This window comes from Pteropus vampyrus, unplaced genomic scaffold (genome assembly GCF_000151845.1).
Source record: "Pteropus vampyrus isolate Shadow unplaced genomic scaffold, Pvam_2.0 Scaffold279, whole genome shotgun sequence".
NCBI lineage: Eukaryota > Metazoa > Chordata > Mammalia > Chiroptera > Pteropodidae > Pteropus > Pteropus vampyrus.
Window position 1 is genome coordinate 804,600 of NW_011889060.1, and position 19,818 is coordinate 824,417.

The window sequence follows — 19,818 nt, forward strand, 5'->3', positions numbered from 1 at the left end:
CAGTTCCCTTCTCCTCCCTTTGACAGGAGCAAATACTCGAGTTAGATGAGTGGACTGCAGGACATTTGTGTCACTCACATGGTCTAAAAGGCTGAGTGTTACTGATAAAGTTTAGGGCACTTTCCTAGGTAGAAAGCATTCGTCCCAACGACTAAAACGGCACATGGCCAGAATTCTCAGCACGGTCATTTGTTAGACTACAGCGACTCGATAGCAGTTGGGACCAAGTTAGTAGCAGTGATGGGGGTAGGCACTGGCTTCAGAAAGCTTTCTGACCCTAAAATTAAATACGTAATAAAAGTCTGTGGTTATAAAAACATAAATGCACATTATAGAAATCTGGAAAACATAACAATACGTGAAGGAAATGAAAATCTCCCTTAAAAAACTATTATAACATTTTTGGCTTCCTTCTTTAGTCTTTTGTGTTTGTAAGGTTTAGTTTTTAGTGACGAGCATTCTGTACATTGTTTTGCAGGCTGCTTTCTCACTGATATATCACATTTTTGTTATTAAATATTCTGCATAAATACAGTTGGAACATATAAAACTTGAAGTTACCAAAACTCCTTTTCTTAAGAGTTACGTGGTGGAAGAGGCTCCTCGTTCTGGGAGTCGGCCTCGGCCCGGAGACCGCGTGGAGGTGCGACTCCCCCGATCTCTGCACGCTCGGCCCAGCCACACTCTGTGCGTCCCTCATGTTTCTCCTTCTCTGGTGGGTTGGGCTCCGTTCATCCCACCTGCCCTGCCCTCAGCAGTTGCCATGACACCAGACAGTCACTGGCTCTGAAACATCTTGTCTCACTGCTGAAGGCAGCAGGGTGCGCTGTGTGAGGCCTGTCGCACCCGTTTCCAGAGGCGAGAGCTCATTCGTTCACCACGTAACGACACCGCTGTGTCTTCCCTCTGTCCTGGGACTGCAGGGTGATGACCCGGGCTGGCCCATGCGGCTCACAGTCTAGGCAGAGCGTGTACAGCGGACAGAGTACCGAGCGCTGTGAAGGCCCCTCGGGGGGACCGGCTCCGTCAGCCGGCCTGGGCTCCACAGAGGACGTTGGGCTTGAGCCGAGCTTTCTAGCCTGAGAGCCACCAATTTACAGCTACCTGAGATGGCCTCTCTTGTTTTCTTACTCGTCAGTCAGATCTTCCTCAGGCAGATTTCACATATGCCGTAACTTGACTGAGCTCGGTGTGAGGCGTGATGATGTCTGGCCTGCTTAGCTGGGCCAGGTGCTCCTAAGTGGAAGAGAGAGATGGTCGAGAGGGAGGAGAAGCAGCCACATAGCACAGGTCCCCAGCCACCAGAGTCACCTCAGGGGAAGGGGATTGACAAGGTCTGAGTGTGTCAGGCCCCAGACAGAAGGGCTGGGTTCCAGGTAGTGAGGGGGCAGGTGGAGACCCGGATGTGTGTGGGACCCGGATCGTGTATGGGACACCTGTCGGAGCCCAAGCCTGCACACAAGACTAGGCCAGGGTCGGTGGGCGCCATGTCTTAAGAGAGCACCAGGCCCCCCCGGAGCTCATCCCTGAGGCCACGAAGGCCCCTGACTGCCAGCAGTGCCCCGGGGGTGGCAGCCTGGAAGCCCAGAGGTTAGGCTCCCGTGTTCCAGGCAGCGACTGTCCTCATTGCTCAGGGCTTAGCATGGTCTTGATCCTGCTGTTGGTTCATCAAGGGAACCTTAGGAAAAAGGGAGGCGGGGCCTGACATTGTGATAAGTTTTTCTATTATCCGAATTATTCTATTAAGTGGAATTTTTATTTTTACGAAACTCCCAGCCACATAAAAAGTACTGTGAGTAGTATTTATCTTGGGCCTTTTCCCAAAGAACTCAGTTTGCAGATATTGCGAATACCCTGGCCGTGTTGCTCCCCTGTCGCTGTTTGAATAGTGAGGACAGCTTGGGTGATGCTGGCTTCTGAGGTTTGTGTGCAGCCTTTAAGAATGTAGTCTTTCAATCTTGTTTATGTAAAAGTGCATTTGTTAAAATTATGTTTCCTAGATAATCCCCTATGTTGGGACCATCCCTGAACAGTTGGAGCCTGGAACTTTGATTGTGATACGTGGGCATGTTCCTGGTGACTCGGACAGGTAAAATCCTCCTGTTAGATGAAAAAAGAACATGAATAGATGTCTCTATGACTGTAGAACAGAAAATAACGTGGGAGACATTTTGATGCTTTGAGGCCTGATTTTGGAAGGGCCCAGGTGCTGAGTGGCTGAAATAAAGGTTATTTGGGTTTTTTATAAGTCTGATTTCAGTATAAAGAATTAGACGTATAGTTGATGTGGGGAACTGTGGTCAGAGGACTGAGTCTAAGTGTCACTCCCACAGCATCTCCGAAGTCCTGTTTCAGGCGGTTTGACCTGTTGCTGCTTCGGGCACAGACTGTGGATGAGGCTGTGTCGGTGAGAGAGCTGGGTTCAGTTCGGAGTGGCTGACGCCCACGTGACAGTGGTTTAAGATGTGGACGTCCAGTCTGAGAGAGGCAGCCCAGGCGTCTTAGGCAGCTCCACCAAGTCGTTAAAGAAGCAGGCTGCTTCCAGCTCTTCACAGGGCGCGTCCTTTCTCCTAATTGTTAGAAACAGGAACTCCAGCCCTCTGGGTAGCAGGGTGGGTGCATGTGGTGTCCGGAGGGAGGGTCAGGGAGGGACAAAAGGCAGGCAGACACCAGCGGTTTGAAGGCAGTCTCCAGCAGTCGCACCGAGCACTTTGCTTCTGCCTGGCTGGCAGAGGTTTGCCGCGTGCGCGTCTGCCTGCGGGGGAGGCTGGAGACGGAGCATCCTATTCTAGACAGACGTGGCCCCGGCTACAGCTCGGGGGCAGTTGCTGAGGAAGGAAAGGAAGATCAGGCAGCCAGCTCTTTCGGCCTCAGACGAACGAGCAGAGACCCAGCCGCGTGGCCCTCGGCCTGGATCTTCGTGCTGTTGGTCTCTTGCTCGCCGCCCTCCTGTCTGACTACTCGGGTCACCCATGTTTCTGTCCTCAGATTCCAGGTGGACCTCCAGAATGGCAGCAGTGTGAAGCCTCGGGCTGACGTGGTCTTTCATTTCAACCCACGTTTCAAAAGGTCCAACTGCATCGTTTGCAATACTCTGAAAAATGAGAGATGGGGACGGGAAGAGATCACCTACGACATGCCTTTCAAGAAAGAAAAGTCTTTTGAAATTGTGATTTTGGTGCTGGAAGACAAATTCCAGGTGGGTTTGGAGTGTGAAAGTCAAACCCTCATTCATGAGAATAAGACATGGGAAGCTTTTCACATTAGTGAACTCGCACTGACATTTCTTAAATCTAGAGAGTTTGGCTTTCTAGCTTTTCTGTGACGTAGAGGCCAGGCAGGTACCTGAATGTGAGGCGTTGCCACGGGGAACCAGGTCTAGGGCAGCCACATTTCTTCATTAGGTCATACTGCTCCTGGCAGGGCCGAGCCCATTTCTGAATGGGCCCAGCACTGTATTATGGGATAGTAAATCTGGAGCTAACGGACAGATGGGGACCCTAGTGGAAAAGTCAGAGTCCGGTCTAAACTGAAGTCCTGCCACCAGATGGTTCTTTAGGACCAGATTTCAGACCCAGAAGGGCCTCAGATCCTGCGTGTAGGAAATACTATTGCCGGCCTCCCTGAGCGTGCCGCACCTGTGCAGGTGAGGTGGCTTTGGTCCCAGGGATGCTTCCCTCGCTGATCCTCGTGCCTGCAGAGCCTCCCGGGCTGGAAACCACCTTCGAAGGCCGGCTCCATGTCTGGTGGGCACCTCGCGCCCACCAGGACTCTGCTGATCTCCTCAGTCTCCTGAACTCCAGTCACCCCCGCTCTTCTGGCCCTTGCACCCTTGTCTCTGTGCCGTTCGTTGTAGCACTCGATCCTGTGCCCTGGGATTTTTCCTGTATTCACTTCGCCCGCCTCTGGGAGTTTGAGCTCCTGCCTGTGTTCTCCCGGCAGTGAGGACCTGGCATGGGAGGGCGGGCAGACGGACCGTGTGAGCTGGCCACCTGCGGAGCATTGGGCCCTGTGCTGGCAGACACACGCCAGTGGCCCTGGCTCACAGCAGCAGCCCTGTGAGTGAGAGCTTTAGGCCTACACAAGTAGCATCTCAGAAGTTGCGGAAACTTACTATGTTGATTTATTCAGCAAGTTCAACAAATATTTCCAGTGCCTGTCGTGTGCAAGGTGGTCTCTTTCAGAGGGTGGCAGCTTGCAGGGCGCGTCTCTCCCCTGGGTTCATAGGCCTCTGGATCCCGGGATGTCACATATTTATGTAAACACATGGATCGGCACGTGTTCACCCATGTGTGACTGCTCTGGAGAGAGGACCCACGGCGTTTAATCCGGTCAGGAAGTTGAAAGAGGACACATTCTGCTCCTTTCAGTCACTGTTTGGTCAGACATGAACTCTGGAGCCCTGTGGGAAAATGAACAACATTAAACCTGAGTAGACAGATTCAGTGTGAGGAACTGAATTAGGTTATTAACAGTTTCCCTCGGGGGCCGTCTGCGCAGGTGGCCGTGAATGGGAAGCACGTCCTGCTCTACGCGCACAGGATGCGCCCGGAGGAAGTGGACACACTGGGCATTTACGGCAAGGTGCACATCCACTCTGTGGGCTTCAGCTTCAGCTCGGTGAGTGCCTCCACCCCGCGTGTCTCTGATGACGCAGTCCGATCAAACGGGAGCAAACGTCTTCAGTTAGCACCATTTAAGATGGGAACAGTGGAGTCTGTCCCTCTGTAGTGTATTAATTCTTGGAAGTAAGTCGTTCAGACTATAGGATGCTGCGTCCGTCTTCTTTTTCTTGTTAATTGTGTTTGTATAAATTAGTCATTTAACAAATTGACCTGCTTTTCTATGAGGCCTATTTTTATTATTTTAGTTCTATAACCCAATCTTGCCTTCTTTACCACTTTTTCTTTTTACTATTTATTCCCATCCTCCCAACTTCCGTCCCCTCTGGCAACCATCAGCATGTTCCGTGTCGGTGGGTCTGTTTCTGTTTATTCATGTGTCTTGTTAGGATCCTACATGGAGTGAAATCACACATGACTTATTTTTCGGTCTGACATATTCACTTAGTATAGGCCGCTAGGTCCATCCACGTTGCTGCAATTGGCAGGATTTCATTCTGTTATTGCTGAATAGTAGTCCCTCGTATACGTGTACCACATGGCCTTTATCCAGTCATCTGTCTGCGGACATCTAGGTCCCTTCCACGTCTTGGCCACTGTAAATAAAGCTGCAGTGGACACCAGGGTGCAGATCTTTTCGAGTCAGTGTTTTGGATTTCTTTGGATAAACACCCAGAAGCGGAACTGCTGGATCATATGGCAGCTCTATTTTTAATTTTTTGAGGCACCTCCGGTGTTTTCCATAGTGACCGCGCCAATCTATAGTCACGCTGACAGTGCACGAGGGTCCCCATGCTCCACGTCCTCGTCAGCACTTGCTCTTTGTTGACTTATTGATGACAGCCGTTCTGACACCTGTGAGGCGATGTCTTCTTGTGGCTTGGATTTGCATCTGAAGCCGAACACCTTTCCATATCTCTGTTGGCCACCTGTCTGTTTTCTTGGGAGAAATGTCTATTCGGGTCTTCCGCCCATTTTTTTGGATTCTTTGGGGGGTTTTGGTGTTAAGTTGTATGAGGTCTTTATATAGTCTGGATAGTAACCCCTTATGGGATGTGTCATTGGGAAATATCCTCTCCCATTCAGCAGGTTGTCTTGTCTTTTCGTCGATGGTTTCCTTTGCTCTACAAAATCTTTTTCGTTTGATGTAATCCCACTTATTTGTTTCTTTTGTTTCCCTTGCCGGGGGACACACATCCCAAGAAATACTGCTGAGAGCGCTGCCAAAGAGTTTGCTGCCTATGTTTTCCTCTAAGAGTTTGCTGGTTTCGGGTCTTACGTTCACAACTTTAATCCATTTTGAGTTTGTTTTTGTGTACGGTGTAAGAAAGTGGTCCAATTTCAATTTTTTTTGCATGTGACCAGTTTTCCCAATGCCATGTGTTGAAGAGACTGTCTCTACCCGTTGTATATCCTTTGTCGTAGGTCAACTGACCGTATAAGCGAGGACTGACTGCTGGGCTGTGTTAATCAGCTGGTCTGTGTGTCTGTCTGTCTGCCGGTACCGTGATGTTTCGATTACCACAGCCTGTAGTGTAGTTGGCTATGAGGGAGCGCTATACCCCCCTGTTTGTTCCTTCTTGGGTCGCTTGGGCAATTTGGGGTCTTTTGTGGTTCCATATGAATTTCAGGATTAGTTCTAAGAATACTGTTGCCATTTTAGTAGGGTTTGCATTGCATCTGTATGTTGCTTTGGGTAGTGTGGACATTTTAATACTGTTAATCCTTCCAACCCATGGGCAAGGGTATAGCCTTCCATTTATTTGTATCTTCTTCAGTTTATTTCACGTCTTTTGTTTTCGGGGCACCATACCACTCTTTCACATCTTTGGTTCAGTTCATTCCTAGGCATCTTATGCTTTTGGTTGCAGCTGTAAATGGGATTGTTCTCTTAATGTTTCCTCCTGGTCATTTGTTATTGCTGTATAGAAATGCAACGGATTTCTATATATTGAGTCTGTATCCTGCTACTTTACTGAATTCATTCTTTAGCTCTAACAATTGTATATGCGTGTGGGGGGGGTCTATAGGGTTTCCTATACACAATATCATGTCATCTGCAAATAATGAGAGTTCTATTTCCACAAATAACGAGAGTTCTACTTCCTTTCCAATTTGGATACCATTTTTTTCTTTTTCTTGTCCTGTGTCTGTGGCTAGGATCTAGAACTGGGCTGACTACAGGTGGCGATAGTGGGCATCCTTGTCTTGTTCCTGATCTTAGAGAAAAGCTTCCAGTTTTTCTCCATCGAGTATGATATTAGCTGTGGGGTTGTCATCTGTAGTCTTTATTACGTTGATATATTCCTTTTGTACCCACGTGGTTGAGAGTTTTTATCATAAAAGGATGTCGAACTTGTCAAATGCTTCTTCTGCCTCTGTGAGATGATCGTATGGTGTTTAGGCTTTATTTTTTTAGCATGACATATCACACTGATTGATTTATGGACACTGAATCATCCTTGCATCCCTGGGACGAATCCCGCTTGGTCATGGTGTGTAGTCCTTTTAATGTATGGTTAAATCCAGTTGGCTGATGTTGTGATACTGGCCTATAGTTTTCCTTTTTTATAATGTCTTTGTGTGGTTTGAGTATCATGGTAATTGATGCTGGCGTATAACTGTAGTACTCTTTGAGGTTCTTTTTATTTCCGTGGTGTCTGCTGTATCTTCTGTTTCATATAGGATTTCACTGACTTGGGCTCACTCTCTCTTGATGGGATTGGCTAAAAGTTTGCCAGTTTCATTTTTTCAAAGAAGCAGCATTTTTTTTTTTAATTGATCTTTTCTATTTTTTTTTTAATTTTAATTTTACTTCATTTCTGATCTTAACTGTTTCATTCCTTTTTACTTTGGGTTTAGTTCTTTTTCTGGTTCCTTTAGGTGTAGAGTTAGGCCGTTTATTTGAAATTTTTCTTGTTTGTCAAGGTGGGCCCGTGTAGTTAGCTGTGAACTTCCTTCTCAGAACTGCTGTTGCTGCGTCCCACTGTGTAAGTGTGGGAGCACGTGAACAGGGGCGCCACAGCCCTCTGGCCAGGAGGGCCCACGCAGGCCCCGGGGCTCCCGCGGGCCCCAGCCTCTCCGCCTCTCTCTGGTCTCTTCTGTTGTTCGTTTAGAAGCTGTTTACTCTGCCGTTTTCTTGCAGAGTAAGTGTAACTTCAAATATAAGTGTATATTTGAATTTGCTCGTGGGCGTGGTCAAGTTCACTGTTCTTCTGTACCATCTGGACTTCACTGTCTGTAGGATCTGTTTGTCAGATCCTAGTGCGGTTCTAACAAAGTCACCCAAGACGACAATCTCGCCCCCTTTTCTTTAAGGTAGATAGGGGATTTTTCGTTGACCTAGGAGTACAGTAGAGCATTTTTTTAAGATAGTTTTCTGGAGGTAGAACGTCTGAGCCAAAGGTATTCCCATTTTAAGTTATGACTGAAACTAACTTGCCCTCCAAAAAGATGTACTTTGCACTCAACAGCTGCGCCACCTGCTGGCGATCTCGACAGTGTTCCTTACCTTTAGTGATTGCGGGTTTGGTAAGGGGAAAGGACCCCGGTGTCAGGTGCATTTCTGGGTCATACTTTTCCAGCACTTTTCTGTTCAGTACGAAATTTTCGATATGTCAAGTAGGTTATACTTGCAATTCTGATGGCTGTTAAGAATTAATCTCATCTTTTCTTCAGGATTTAGGAAGTACCCAAGCATCTACTCTGGAACTGACAGAGATAAGTAAAGAAAATGTAAATATTAAATCTTTTAATGAACTACTAGTTTAAAGACGTTCTTTTAGATGCCATGTAAATCAAGTGGTGGGCAGGCTGAGCTTTTTAAATTATGTTTTGAATATGAAAAATTATATTTTTAATATTAATAGGCTGGAAGTAATCATTTGAAAATCGGGGCACGTCCTTCTGTGGCGCTGGGCACTAGGCTTTGCTGACGTGGCACTCGGCGTCGTGGGAATGCACTTCCACACGCGTCGTCTCCCCTTGAGGGAACAACTGCAATTTAAACATGAAGTTTTTGCCGTTACTGATGGAGAGGGCAAGGTCTCGATGCTCTCAGCACATTCGTACCTCATAGGTAGAATACACTCAGCATTCTGGGAGCATCTGGAAAGAACAAGGAGAACGTGTTTGAAGCTCACGTGTAGTCCTGTGAAAATTATCATTTAACTTGTGGTGGAGGATACAGGACTCGGGTGGACAGGACGACCAGGCTGTATTGGCAGCCTGAGTAGCTTTTTACAGCTCCATACCACGCCGTCACGAAGCTCTGGCGCCCGTGTCACCCCCAGGGTGGAGCAGGTGCTACTGTCCCGGGCTCTGGCCAGGCTCACTCAGGGCCCCCAGTAAGATCCGAGTGTTCGTGTTATAGAACACTTCGCCCCCTCAGACGTCCTTATTTTGTCTTTCTCTTTCAATAGGTACAAAATGGTGGCCTGCAACAGTTTGTGAGTATTTTTGTCTGTAACGAGGGGAACATCTTATAACATTGCCCGGGAAGCAGATAGTCGAACCGTTCCACACCTTACTGCAGAACTGTCTCCCCACAGCCTAGTAGCAAAGGAGACACAGATAAAATCGTGCCCAGAACTGGCTACACCAAGAGCAGAGGTTCTGCTGCCCAGCACACTTTGACTTGCGCCAAAATACTACCTATCAACTGTTTGTCAAAGGTTTGAAGAGTAAAAAACTTTCCTAATTCTGTATAACAAATTAAGTTTGGATTAGCTGGTGTATGTTACCTGTACTCTCCCTCAGCAGAAGCCAAAGCAGCCACCTGTCCCTTGTATGCTGCCAGTCACCCAGTCTTCGTCTGCGAGCCGTCGGTGTGTGTTTCACACCCTGCCCTGCTTCAGGCAGAGCGGGGCGGTGCCGTAGGCCCCAGGCACGGGTATTTCTCAGTGAGTCCACTCATGCAAACGATGTCACACCCACTCCACACCCATTCATCTCATCGTCCAAAACGTACTGCGTGTTTTGCTGTGAGCCAGACACAGTGCTCACTGCCAGGGACCCCTCTGGGACCAAGGCAGATGCAGCCTATCCCCTGTGAGGTTTACAAGGTCAACGGCCCCAGCATTTGGCCAGTTGTCCCATGCGATCCCATTCTGCAGGCTTCCCAGTGCTGACAGCGGTTTCTTTTCAGACGCTGCCATTTGTCGCAAGGCTGAACTCTTCCATGGGCCCCGGACGGACTGTCGTCATCAAAGGAGAAGTGAACACAAACGCCAAAGGGTGGGTATCACGGAGTTGCCAGAAATAGTGTGTGCACATGAACACTCTCCACGTGTGTCTTTTTGCCTTGTGTCCCGTGACAGTCTTGTGACATACAAGTAGGGCTAGTGTCCTAATCCTCATTTGGAAGGTAGGAACGTTAAAGTAGGAGGAGGTCAGACTGCTGAGTAGTTGGTGGCAGGACCAGGACTAAATTCTAATGTTCTGAACTAGGCTTTTGTGGTCAGACCAGAGGGTGGTATCGTTGTCCACGGGGCCCACCCTTGCCTTGCAAAACTCCAGAGCAGCCCTGTGAGATCACATCACTTCTGTTAGGGCTCATCTTGTCACGTGACTTATAAAACATCTGTTTTAAGAACCTTCTCCAGATGTCGACTTCTGAAAGCTTGAAATTAGAGCTAGGAAGCGGCACATTTCCAGGAAGGACCAGACATAGGACCCATACTCTAGCAGCCTGAGGAAATCACTCAATTTACTTCTAACGCTTCAATTTCTCCCCAGCCAGATCTGTACCCTCAACATCGATTTAAAATCTTTTTTTAAATTTTGCAAATAACATACTTCTATCAATGGAATGCTAACTTAGAATTTAAAATTTCACCCTCGCCGGAGTTCCTGTAGCTCTGCGCATATGTTCTTGGTTTGGGGTAGTTGTACTCAGAGTTTGGTCCTGATTGTTAGAACTGCAGAAACTGTTCTACTTGGTTTTTTTTTTTTTTTTCTTTCAAAGCTTTAATGTCGATCTACTCTCAGGAAAATCGAAGGATATTGCCCTCCACCTGAACCCACGCCTGAACGTTAAAGCATTTGTGAGAAATTCTTTTCTTCAGGAGGCCTGGGGAGAAGAAGAGAGAAATATTACCTGTTTCCCATTTAGTCCTGGGATGTATTTTGAGGTAAGATTATATTTTTTGAAGGTGGGACAGGAAAGGTTGCATAAACGACCCATGTAAATCCAAGTCCTACTGTGGAGATTGTGGGTGGTTTTATTTTGAAGTTTTAGTTGGAATGGCTCCTTGTGTAATGCAGATGATCAGTACAGTCAGTACAAATGGCCGAGCCAGGAGGGTACCGCAGCAGGTGCACCGGAATTACCTGACATTCGCTGTCATACTGAAAACTGTGTTGCCCCATCTTAATGGGAATTTTAACAAGAACCTTGTCTCAGTCCTGGGGTGGTATGTTTCTCAGTGAACATACAGCTGCCTGCACTATTGTCTCTCATGTTGGCTGTACACAGCTTTCCGTGGGAGGCCTTTCATCCAAGGAGTTAGTCCTGTTTGTATGTATTCAAGGGCAGAAATGTCCACACTATTGGAACTGGAAGGCAGGTGGTCCTGTGTCCCCAGATCTGTGAGTATGATAACGCAACCTCTCCCAAGATGGATTTGGTGAAGCAGGATAAAGTCTGCTTGGCATGTGGACACTGGTGGTTGGCTGGGCTCCAACATTAGCTTAGGTGACTCACTGCCTCACATGGTCACTTTAGGGTCACTGACTTAGGTCATATGGCTGCAACATTTTAGACTGTCTTATGCTCTGGACCAAGCATGACCGTTAAGACTGAACAGGAGATGGCAGTTTGACATTAATATTTATTCCCGAGTCCCGGTCTAATGCAGTGCCCAGCATGTGGAGAAACGTGTGAGCTGACCACGGAAGTGGTGGACATTGGCTTGCAATTGAGAAGGCTGTGGAAGGCTGATGGTCAAGTTGGGTTTTCTAGATTAGGGGATGATGTGAACAAGTAACTGGAGGCCTTGCAAGCGCTCGCTTACGTGACGGGAGTCAGGGTGTAAAGGGCGCCTTGGGGTTCTCCGGAGAGACGGAGGTGGGTGCTCTGAAGGAGCTGATCCTTGTCAGTGACAGGAAACTAGTGACATAACTTTTTTTAGACACATGTGAGCCCCCAGTTTGGAGCTCCTATATTCAAATAAAAAAGGACAATGATAATAATTTCTTGTAAATCTTGTCCTTTTGTTAGTTTTCTACTTCAGGAAGTTTGTATTCTCCTTGCTATTCAGTTTGCTGTAGTGATTTTTTCTCAATTGCTTCAAACTTTGATGTTTTTAATACGCTTTCATTGAGATTCTGAGATCTATCATACTATTACTTTGATTTTAAACAGGATCTTCTGTTCCTTGCCATTTCAAATTCACTAAAATATCTTTGTTTTGTGATTTCATCTGTGAGTTCTTTTTATGAAATTTATGTTCTTTTGAGCTGTTCTGTGACCTCAGACGGTTGTGAGGGGTTTCGTTCCATGTTTTCTTGTTATGTAACAGTACGTTCACCTGGCCGCGGGCCACTTCTCCGTTCGTTTGTCCCGCACGGCTCTGCACTTGCTCTGATACGATACACTGACCGACGCTTCCCCTGCGCCCATCTGACGCCAACGTGCTTTCCCTCCCGCGAGCAGGAGGCTCTGTTTTGTCCTGAAGTCGCGTTACATGCACCTTACCAAAGGTCCTTTCAGCTGGGCGGACCTGGGATTTCCACTGCCGCTGCGTCACAGGGATATGATCCTGCGTCACGGGGATATAATCCTGCGTCACGGCTATTTTTCCAGAGCCTTTTCTGTCAGCTCCAGTATCTCTGGAATTTCCCTAACAGCCATTTCAACTAGTCCCATCAAGAACAGACACTCAGTTGCCCCTTTGCAGATGCGGATTTTGTGCCTCCATCTGGCCTCGGGGGATGGGCAGGTCAGCTGGGAGGCTGTCCTGCCCTCTGCGATTCTGCAGCTCCCATGGGGGCAGGGAGCGCAGGGGACACTGCGGGCAGGCTCAGAACACGGGCCTCTATGTGGGAGTGGGGAGAGTGGCAGTGAGAATGTGGCATCAGAAGCAGGAGGTTTAGGCGTGTAAGTCATTTAAAAGGATAGTAGTATTTTCTAGGACTAATAATACCAGTGAGGAATCCGAACTGAATTTCTGCCAGAATGCTAATGACTCCAGAGACACACAGAACACTGAGCTTTGAAGAGCTTCTGAGAAACACACAGAGACCAAGCTCTGCTGAGCTGGGATGGAAATTAGCTGTGCGGTCTCTAGCACGTGCCCCAGACTTCTGAAGTTTCTCACTGTCTGATTTGTCCAAGATCCTAAGGCAGAAAAGTCAGGGTCCAAGGCCCCTGGTTCCCAGCCTGTGAGCTGGAGACATCTCCAAGGATCCAAGAGGGCGGTGGTGTAGGACGAGCTGAACACGCCCTCCTGTGAGCAAGTGCGAGTGTGCAGGGCAGCCACTCCCGTGAGACAGCTGAGGGTGCAATGAAGAGCTTCTGTCCAACAAACGAGCGGAGCGGGGGAGGCCGGGAGCCCCCTCGTTCACGTCCCCTCCGCTTTGATGGGGGAGGGAGCTTTTCGGGTGCTTGGCCCCCCCCGCAGCATCACTGCAGCACATCCCCAGCCGCACCACCCGCAGCCTCCTGCCTCTGAACAGGGCGTGAGTGGGAACAGCGCACCTGGACCTCCGACCCGAGAGCCACCCCGCAGCTTGGCCAGCCAGTGCCCGGGCGCCCACGCAGCTCCAGCCGGCTTCTTCCAAACGCCCGGCACAGAGAGGAACACACTAGCAACCTCGAAGACTAGTGGAAACAAACCGATAAGAACAGCGAAAAGAAGAATCTAACAAACGCGGACAGTTTAAGGGAACTCTCTCTGGGATAACATCAAGTGCTCAAACATTCGCGTTATAGGGATCCCAGAAGGAGAAGAAAAAAAGGAACAGAAACTTTATTTAGAGATATAATGGCTGAAAACTTTCCTCACCTGGGGAAGGAAACAGACACCCAGGTCCAAGAAACACGGAGAGTTCCAAACAAGATGAACCCAAAGAGACCTCTGCACCAAGACATGTCGCCATGAAAATGACAAGAGTCAAAGAGAAGGAGAATCCTGAAGGAAGCACGAGGAGAGTTACGCGCAGTGGACACCCGGGAAGGCCGCCAGCTGACTTCTCGACTTTACAGCCAGAAGGGGGTCAGATGGGGGCGGCAGGACACAGTTAAAGCGCTGGACGAAAGGAACGTACCGAATGTACCACCTGCAGTAACTGGACCCCGCCAGGTGATCGTTCCCAACTGAAGGAGAAAGAATCCAGAAGCAGCAAAACTAAAGGCGCTCATTACCATGAAACCAGCTTCACAAGACACGCTCAAGGGTCCTCCTTAAGCAGAAAAGGAAGGCCATGTAAAACCAAATGGGTAACAAATCCAGTGCATTAGACATTTTAAAAGCTGCCTATCAGGTTCAAGTAGACTACCATAGATGCAGAACGACATCCACAGACCTCAAGGTAACCACGCACCGTAACCTATGAAAAATAGACAAAGAATTAAGAGAAAGGAACCCAAACAAAACACTACAGAAAAACAGCAAACTCCAAGGGAAGACATCAAGAGAAAAAAGGAATGGAGGAAACTGTAAAAACAACCAAAAACCAATGAATGAAATGGTAATAAGTACAATAATTACTTGAAATGTAAATAGGTCAAATGTTTCAATAAAAACACATAGGGTGGCTGAATGGATTTAAAAGCATGACCCGTCTACATGCTGCTTACCAGACTCACTTCAAATCGAACTTCATATATGGCCTGAAAGTGAAGGGATGGATGAAGATATTCCACACAAACAAATGAAAAGAAAGCCGGGGCAGCAGTACTCAGCCACTCACATCAGACAAAACAGGCTTTAAAACGGGAAATGTCGAAAAGCATTACGTAGTTATAAAGGGGTCCATCTAGACACAGATGTAATAATCGTAAATCTCCACACACCCAATACGAGAGCACCGAAATCCATAAAGCAGTTATTACTGGACATAAAGGGAGAGATCCGCAGGATTACAGTAATAGTGAATTCTGATACCCCATTCACATCAATGAATAATTCTCGGCCAAAAATTAATGGCTTTAAATGTCACTTTAGATAAACTTAATGGACATTATAGCACATTTCACCCCAAAAACTGCAGGATACACGTTCTTTTCAAGTGCACAGGAAACGTTCTCCAGGACAGATCACATATTAGGCCACAGAACAAGCCTCAGTAAATTTAAGAAGACTGAAATCATATCAAGCATATTTTCTGACAGCAGTGGCATGAAACTAGAAAACTACAGGAAGAAAACTGAAAAAGAATCCACAAATACGTGGAGAGTAAACATGGAAGGGATCAATCACGAAATCAAAACCTACCTCAAAACAAAATGAAAACACAACTTTTAAAAAATGTATGTGAAGCAGCAAAAGCAGTTCTGAGAAGGAAGTTCACAGGTAAGCTATACAGGCCCACCTGGACAAACAAAAATGTCAAATAAGTAGTCTGACTCTACACCTAAAGGAACTAGAAAAAGAGCACAGTTGAAATAAAACTGAAAAAAAAAAAAATAGAAAAGATCAATTAAAATAACAGCTGCTTCTTTGAAAAAATAAAACCGGCAAACCTTTAGCCAATCTTATCAAGAAAGAGAGTGAGCCCAAATAAGTGAAATCACATGTGAAAGAGAACATACAACCGACACCACAGAAATAAAAAGAATCATTAAAGAGTACTACAGTTATATGCCAACAAATTCAACAATGTAGAAAAATGGATAAATTTCTAGAACTACATAACCTTCCACAACTGAACCAGGAAGAAATACAAAATCTAAATGGACCGATAACTAGCAATGAAATCTAAGCAGTAATCAAAACATTCCCAACAAATAAAAGACCAAGAGCAAATGCTTTCATAGGTGAAATGTACCAAACATTCAAAGAAGAATTAATACCTATATATCTTAAACAATTTCAAAAAAAAAAACTGATGAGGAAGGAATCCATCCAAACTCATTCTACGAAGCCAGCGTCAATTGCCATGATGCCCAAACCAGACAAAGACATTATAAAAAAGGAAAACTATAGGCCAGTATCGTTGATGAACACAGATGCAAAGATTCTCACAAAACATCAGCCAATTGGATTTAACCATACATTAAAAGGACTACACACCATGACCAAGCGGGATTCGTCCCAGGGATGCAAGGATGATTCAGTGTCCATAAATCAATCAGTGTGATATGTCATGCTAAAAAAATAAAGCCTAAACACCATACGATCATCTCACAGAGGCAGAAGAAGCATTTGACAAGTTCAACATCCTTTTATGATAAAAACTCTCAACCACGTGGGTACAAAAGGAATATATCAACGTAATAAAGACTACAGATGACAACCCCACAGCTAATATCATACTCGATGGAGAAAAACTGGAAGCTTTTCTCTAAGATCAGGAACAAGACAAGGATGCCCACTATCGCCACCTGTAGTCAGCCCAGTTCTAGATCCTAGCCACAGACACAGGACAAGAAAAAGAAAAAAATGGCATCCAAATTGGAAAGGAAGTAGAACTCTCGTTATTTGCGGAAATAGAACTCTCATTATTTGCAGATGACATGATATTGTGTATAGGAAACCCTATAGACCCCCCCCCACACACATATACAATTGTTAGAGCTAAAGAATGAATTCAGTAAAGTAGCAGGATACAGACTCAATATACAGAAATCCGTTGCATTTCTATACAGCAATAACAAATGACCAGGAGGAAACATTGAGAGAACAATCCCATTTACAGTTGCAACCAAAAGCATAAGATGCCTAGGAATGAACTGAACCAAAGATGTGAAAGACTGGTATGGTACCCCGAAAACAAAAGACGTGAAATAAACTGAAGAAGATACAAATAAATGGAAGGCTATACCCTTGCCCACGGGTTGGAAGGATTAACAGTATTAAAATGTCCACACTACCCAAAGCAACATACAGATGCAATGCAAACCCTACTAAAATGGCAACAGTATTCTTCTTAGAACTAATCCTGAAATTCATACGGAACCACAAAAGACCCCAAATGGCCCTAGCGACCCGAGAAGGAACAAACGGGGGGTATTGCGCTCCCTCATAGCCAACTACACTACAGGCTGTGGTAATCGAAACATCCCGGTACCGCATACAGACAGACACACAGACCAGCTGATTAACACAGCCCAGCAGTCAGTCCTTGCTTATACGGTCAGTTGACCTACGACAAAGGAAGCAGGGATATACAACGGGTAGAGACAGTCTCTTCAATACATGGCGTTGGGAAAACTGGTCACATGCAAAAAAAATTGAAATTGGACCACTTTCTTACACCATACACAAAAACAAACTCAAAATGGATTAAAGTTGTGAACGTAAGACCCGAAACCAGCAAACTCTTAGAGGAAAACATAGGCAGCAAACTCTCTGGCAGCGCTCTCAGCAGTATTTCTTGGGATGTGTGTCCCCCGGCAAGGGAAACAAAAGAAACAAATAAGTGGGATTACATCAAACGAAAAAGGTTTTGTAGAGCAAAGGAAACCATCGACAAAAAGACAAGACAACCTGCTGAATGGGAGAGGATATTTCCCAACGACACATCCCATAAGGGGTTACTATCCAGACTATATAAAGACCTCATACAACTTAACACCAAAACCCCCCAAAGAATCCAAAAAAATGGGTGGAGGACCCGAATAGACATTTCTCCCAAGAGGACAGACAGGTGGCCAACAGAGATATGAAAAGGCGTTCGGCTTCAGATGCAAATCCAAGCCACAATGAGACATCGCCTCACAGGTGTCAGAACGGCTGCCATCAATGTCAACAAAGAGCAAGTGATAAGGACGTGGAGCACGGGGACCCTCGTGCACTGTCAGCGTGACTGTAGATTGGCGCGGTCACTATGGAAAACACTGGAAGTGCCTCAAAAAATTAAAAATAGAGCTGCCATATGATCCAGCAGTTCCGCTTCTGGGTGTTTATCCAAAGAAATCCAAAACACTGACTCGAAAAGATCTGCACCCTGGTGTCCACTGCAGCTTTATTTACAGTGGCCAAGACGTGGAAGTGACCTAGGTGTCCGCAGACAGATGACTGGATAAAGGCCATGTGGTACACGTATACGAGGGACTACTATTCAGCAATAACACAGAATGAAATCCTGCCAATTGCAGCAACGTGGATGGACCTAGAGGCCTATGCTAAGTGAATATGTCAGAAAAAGAAGTAATGATTTCATTCTATGTAGGATCTTAAAACATGAATAAACAACACGGGAACCGAACCACAGACACAGAACGAGCCGATGGTTGCCGGGGGGAGGTGGTTGGTGACAGGAGTTAAAAACTTACGTCAGCGCGTTTCCCACTTCATCAGAGTTCTGAGGAGGGCAAGACAGGGAGTGTGCTGGGAAAGGAAGGCCAGGTGGGCCCTGGGGACGGTGTCAGTTACTTCCCTGAAGGGACGAGGCAGAAAGTGCCACTACCAGAAACTGCAGAGGGCGTGAGCCACAGCAGGCTGGGAAGATTATCTATAGAAAGCGAACCAGGAGGTTTACGTTTGACTCTATTATTGTGCAGGAAACAAAATTTTTAAGCCGAGTGGAAGCACTGATATTGCGTGTCCTTCCCTTCCAGATGATAATTTATTGTGATGTTAAAGAATTCAAGGTTGCGATAAACGGCGTGCACAGCCTGGAGTACAAACACCGGTTCCTGGAGCTCACCAGTATCGACACGCTGGAAGTCGACGGAGACATCCACTTACTGGAAGTAAGGAGCTGGTAGCTGACGTGAATTGCCTCAAAAACTGAAATACAAAATGGCTTATGTAACACTGGCTTTGTTAAAATGCATTTCAGTATTATGTTTATATGTTAAATGAGCTTATAGCAGTCCTACTGGGTGTTCCGTCCTAGTAGGTAGTGTGGCTCTGTGAGGTACAGGAGGAAGAAATTTGAAGCAACAGAAGCGTACAGCCATTGCTGAGGCCTTCCTCGCCCCCTGGCCTCATCTGGAGCCCACTTCCCACTGAACAAGCACTTACGCGGCGCCTGGTCTCACAGCCTCAACGCGCCAAGCACGTCCCTTCGCCAGCACCGTGCTGGGGGCCGGGGTGCACGCACAGTGGTGCCCCGGACTGTGCTCCCCGTTCTCTTGAGCTCAGAATCCTGTGTGCTCTGCCCTGTGCCACTGTTTCTTCTGCAGGTATCGCATAAACACCAGGGGCTTAGAACTGCTCAGCTGTTAAATCACCTAGAAACTAATTCAAAGACAGTACTCTGGCCCCAGTGGTCACACTCAGCGTCATATCCCATAGCTAAGGGGTCGATTTTGACTCCCATCTGGCACTTTCCTTTAGCATAATAAATATCTAGCCCTACTAGCTGTAAGCATTACCAAGTAGTGAACACTATGAAGTCTGAACACAGCACAAAAATTAAGGCAAAAGAATAATCAAGCAAAACAAAAACGTATGTATTGAAATTACTCGATCTCATTTGCAAGGCCACTGATTTCCGTATCAGTAAATGGTTATTTTAGAACATGTGAATTTAGGTTGAGTCAAAGGTCTGCACGTGCCTCTACAGAAGGTTTAAGGTAGAAGAGGATTTCCATTAGTAAAATGTTTATAGGTGACAAAGCATAGCCAAGGTCTGGTTTAATGGCTGCTTCTGAAAGAGGCACGATCGGAAAGTGAAATGCAGCCACTGAGGGCAGGCAGGAGCGTCCGCACCCGTCCTCCGCACGCGAACCAGCACCGCCTCTGCTCTTCCCAGGGTTAGTCCATCACGTTAGCGACCGAGATCAAAACATTATTCTACTTTAAGTGATTAAAATCAAACCTGTATCAGCAAGTTAAATCGTTGCGTTCTGTAATTTTTTCTATTCTTTGAAGCGAGTTGGCAGAAATTCTTTGTGGAATTCTTACAGGTCAGATCTTGTTCAAGGAAAATTCAAAGGCTTCGAGTGGGGAGGTAAAAAGCTAAATCAGCCGAATCATTTTATCATATTAAATTGCTGGGCTAGATTCTGCCAGGACTTAGGAGCATTTTCATAACAGGTTTCGGTTAGATACTATTTGTGTCCGTATACGGAAAATGCTATTAC

General features: G+C 46.5%; 2 protein-coding genes across 5 annotated transcripts in view; both read left to right on the plus strand.

Moving 5' to 3' along the window:
* LGALS8 (galectin 8) overlaps window positions 1-19,571 on the plus strand; it is a 26,017-nt gene extending 6,446 nt beyond the window's left edge. The window contains exons 2-10 of one of the 4 annotated variants that reach the window (XM_011375901.1): window positions 2,001-2,089; window positions 2,989-3,199; window positions 4,501-4,620; window positions 8,301-8,357; window positions 9,044-9,070; window positions 9,173-9,295; window positions 9,769-9,857; window positions 10,588-10,753; window positions 18,346-19,571. In XM_011375901.1, the coding sequence (XP_011374203.1) occupies window positions 2,001-2,089; window positions 2,989-3,199; window positions 4,501-4,620; window positions 8,301-8,357; window positions 9,044-9,070; window positions 9,173-9,295; window positions 9,769-9,857; window positions 10,588-10,753; window positions 18,346-18,495 (1,032 nt within the window). In that variant the 3' untranslated portion in view covers window positions 18,496-19,571. The remainder of the gene's footprint in view (window positions 1-2,000; window positions 2,090-2,988; window positions 3,200-4,500; window positions 4,621-8,300; window positions 8,358-9,043; window positions 9,071-9,172; window positions 9,296-9,768; window positions 9,858-10,587; window positions 10,754-18,345) is intronic. The other 3 variants (XM_011375904.1, XM_011375902.1, XM_011375905.1) reach the window with 3 other exon arrangements.
* ACTN2 (actinin alpha 2) overlaps window positions 1-19,818 on the plus strand; it is a 389,901-nt gene that overhangs the window by 216,370 nt on the left and 153,713 nt on the right. The gene's annotated exons all lie outside the window — the stretch shown is intronic.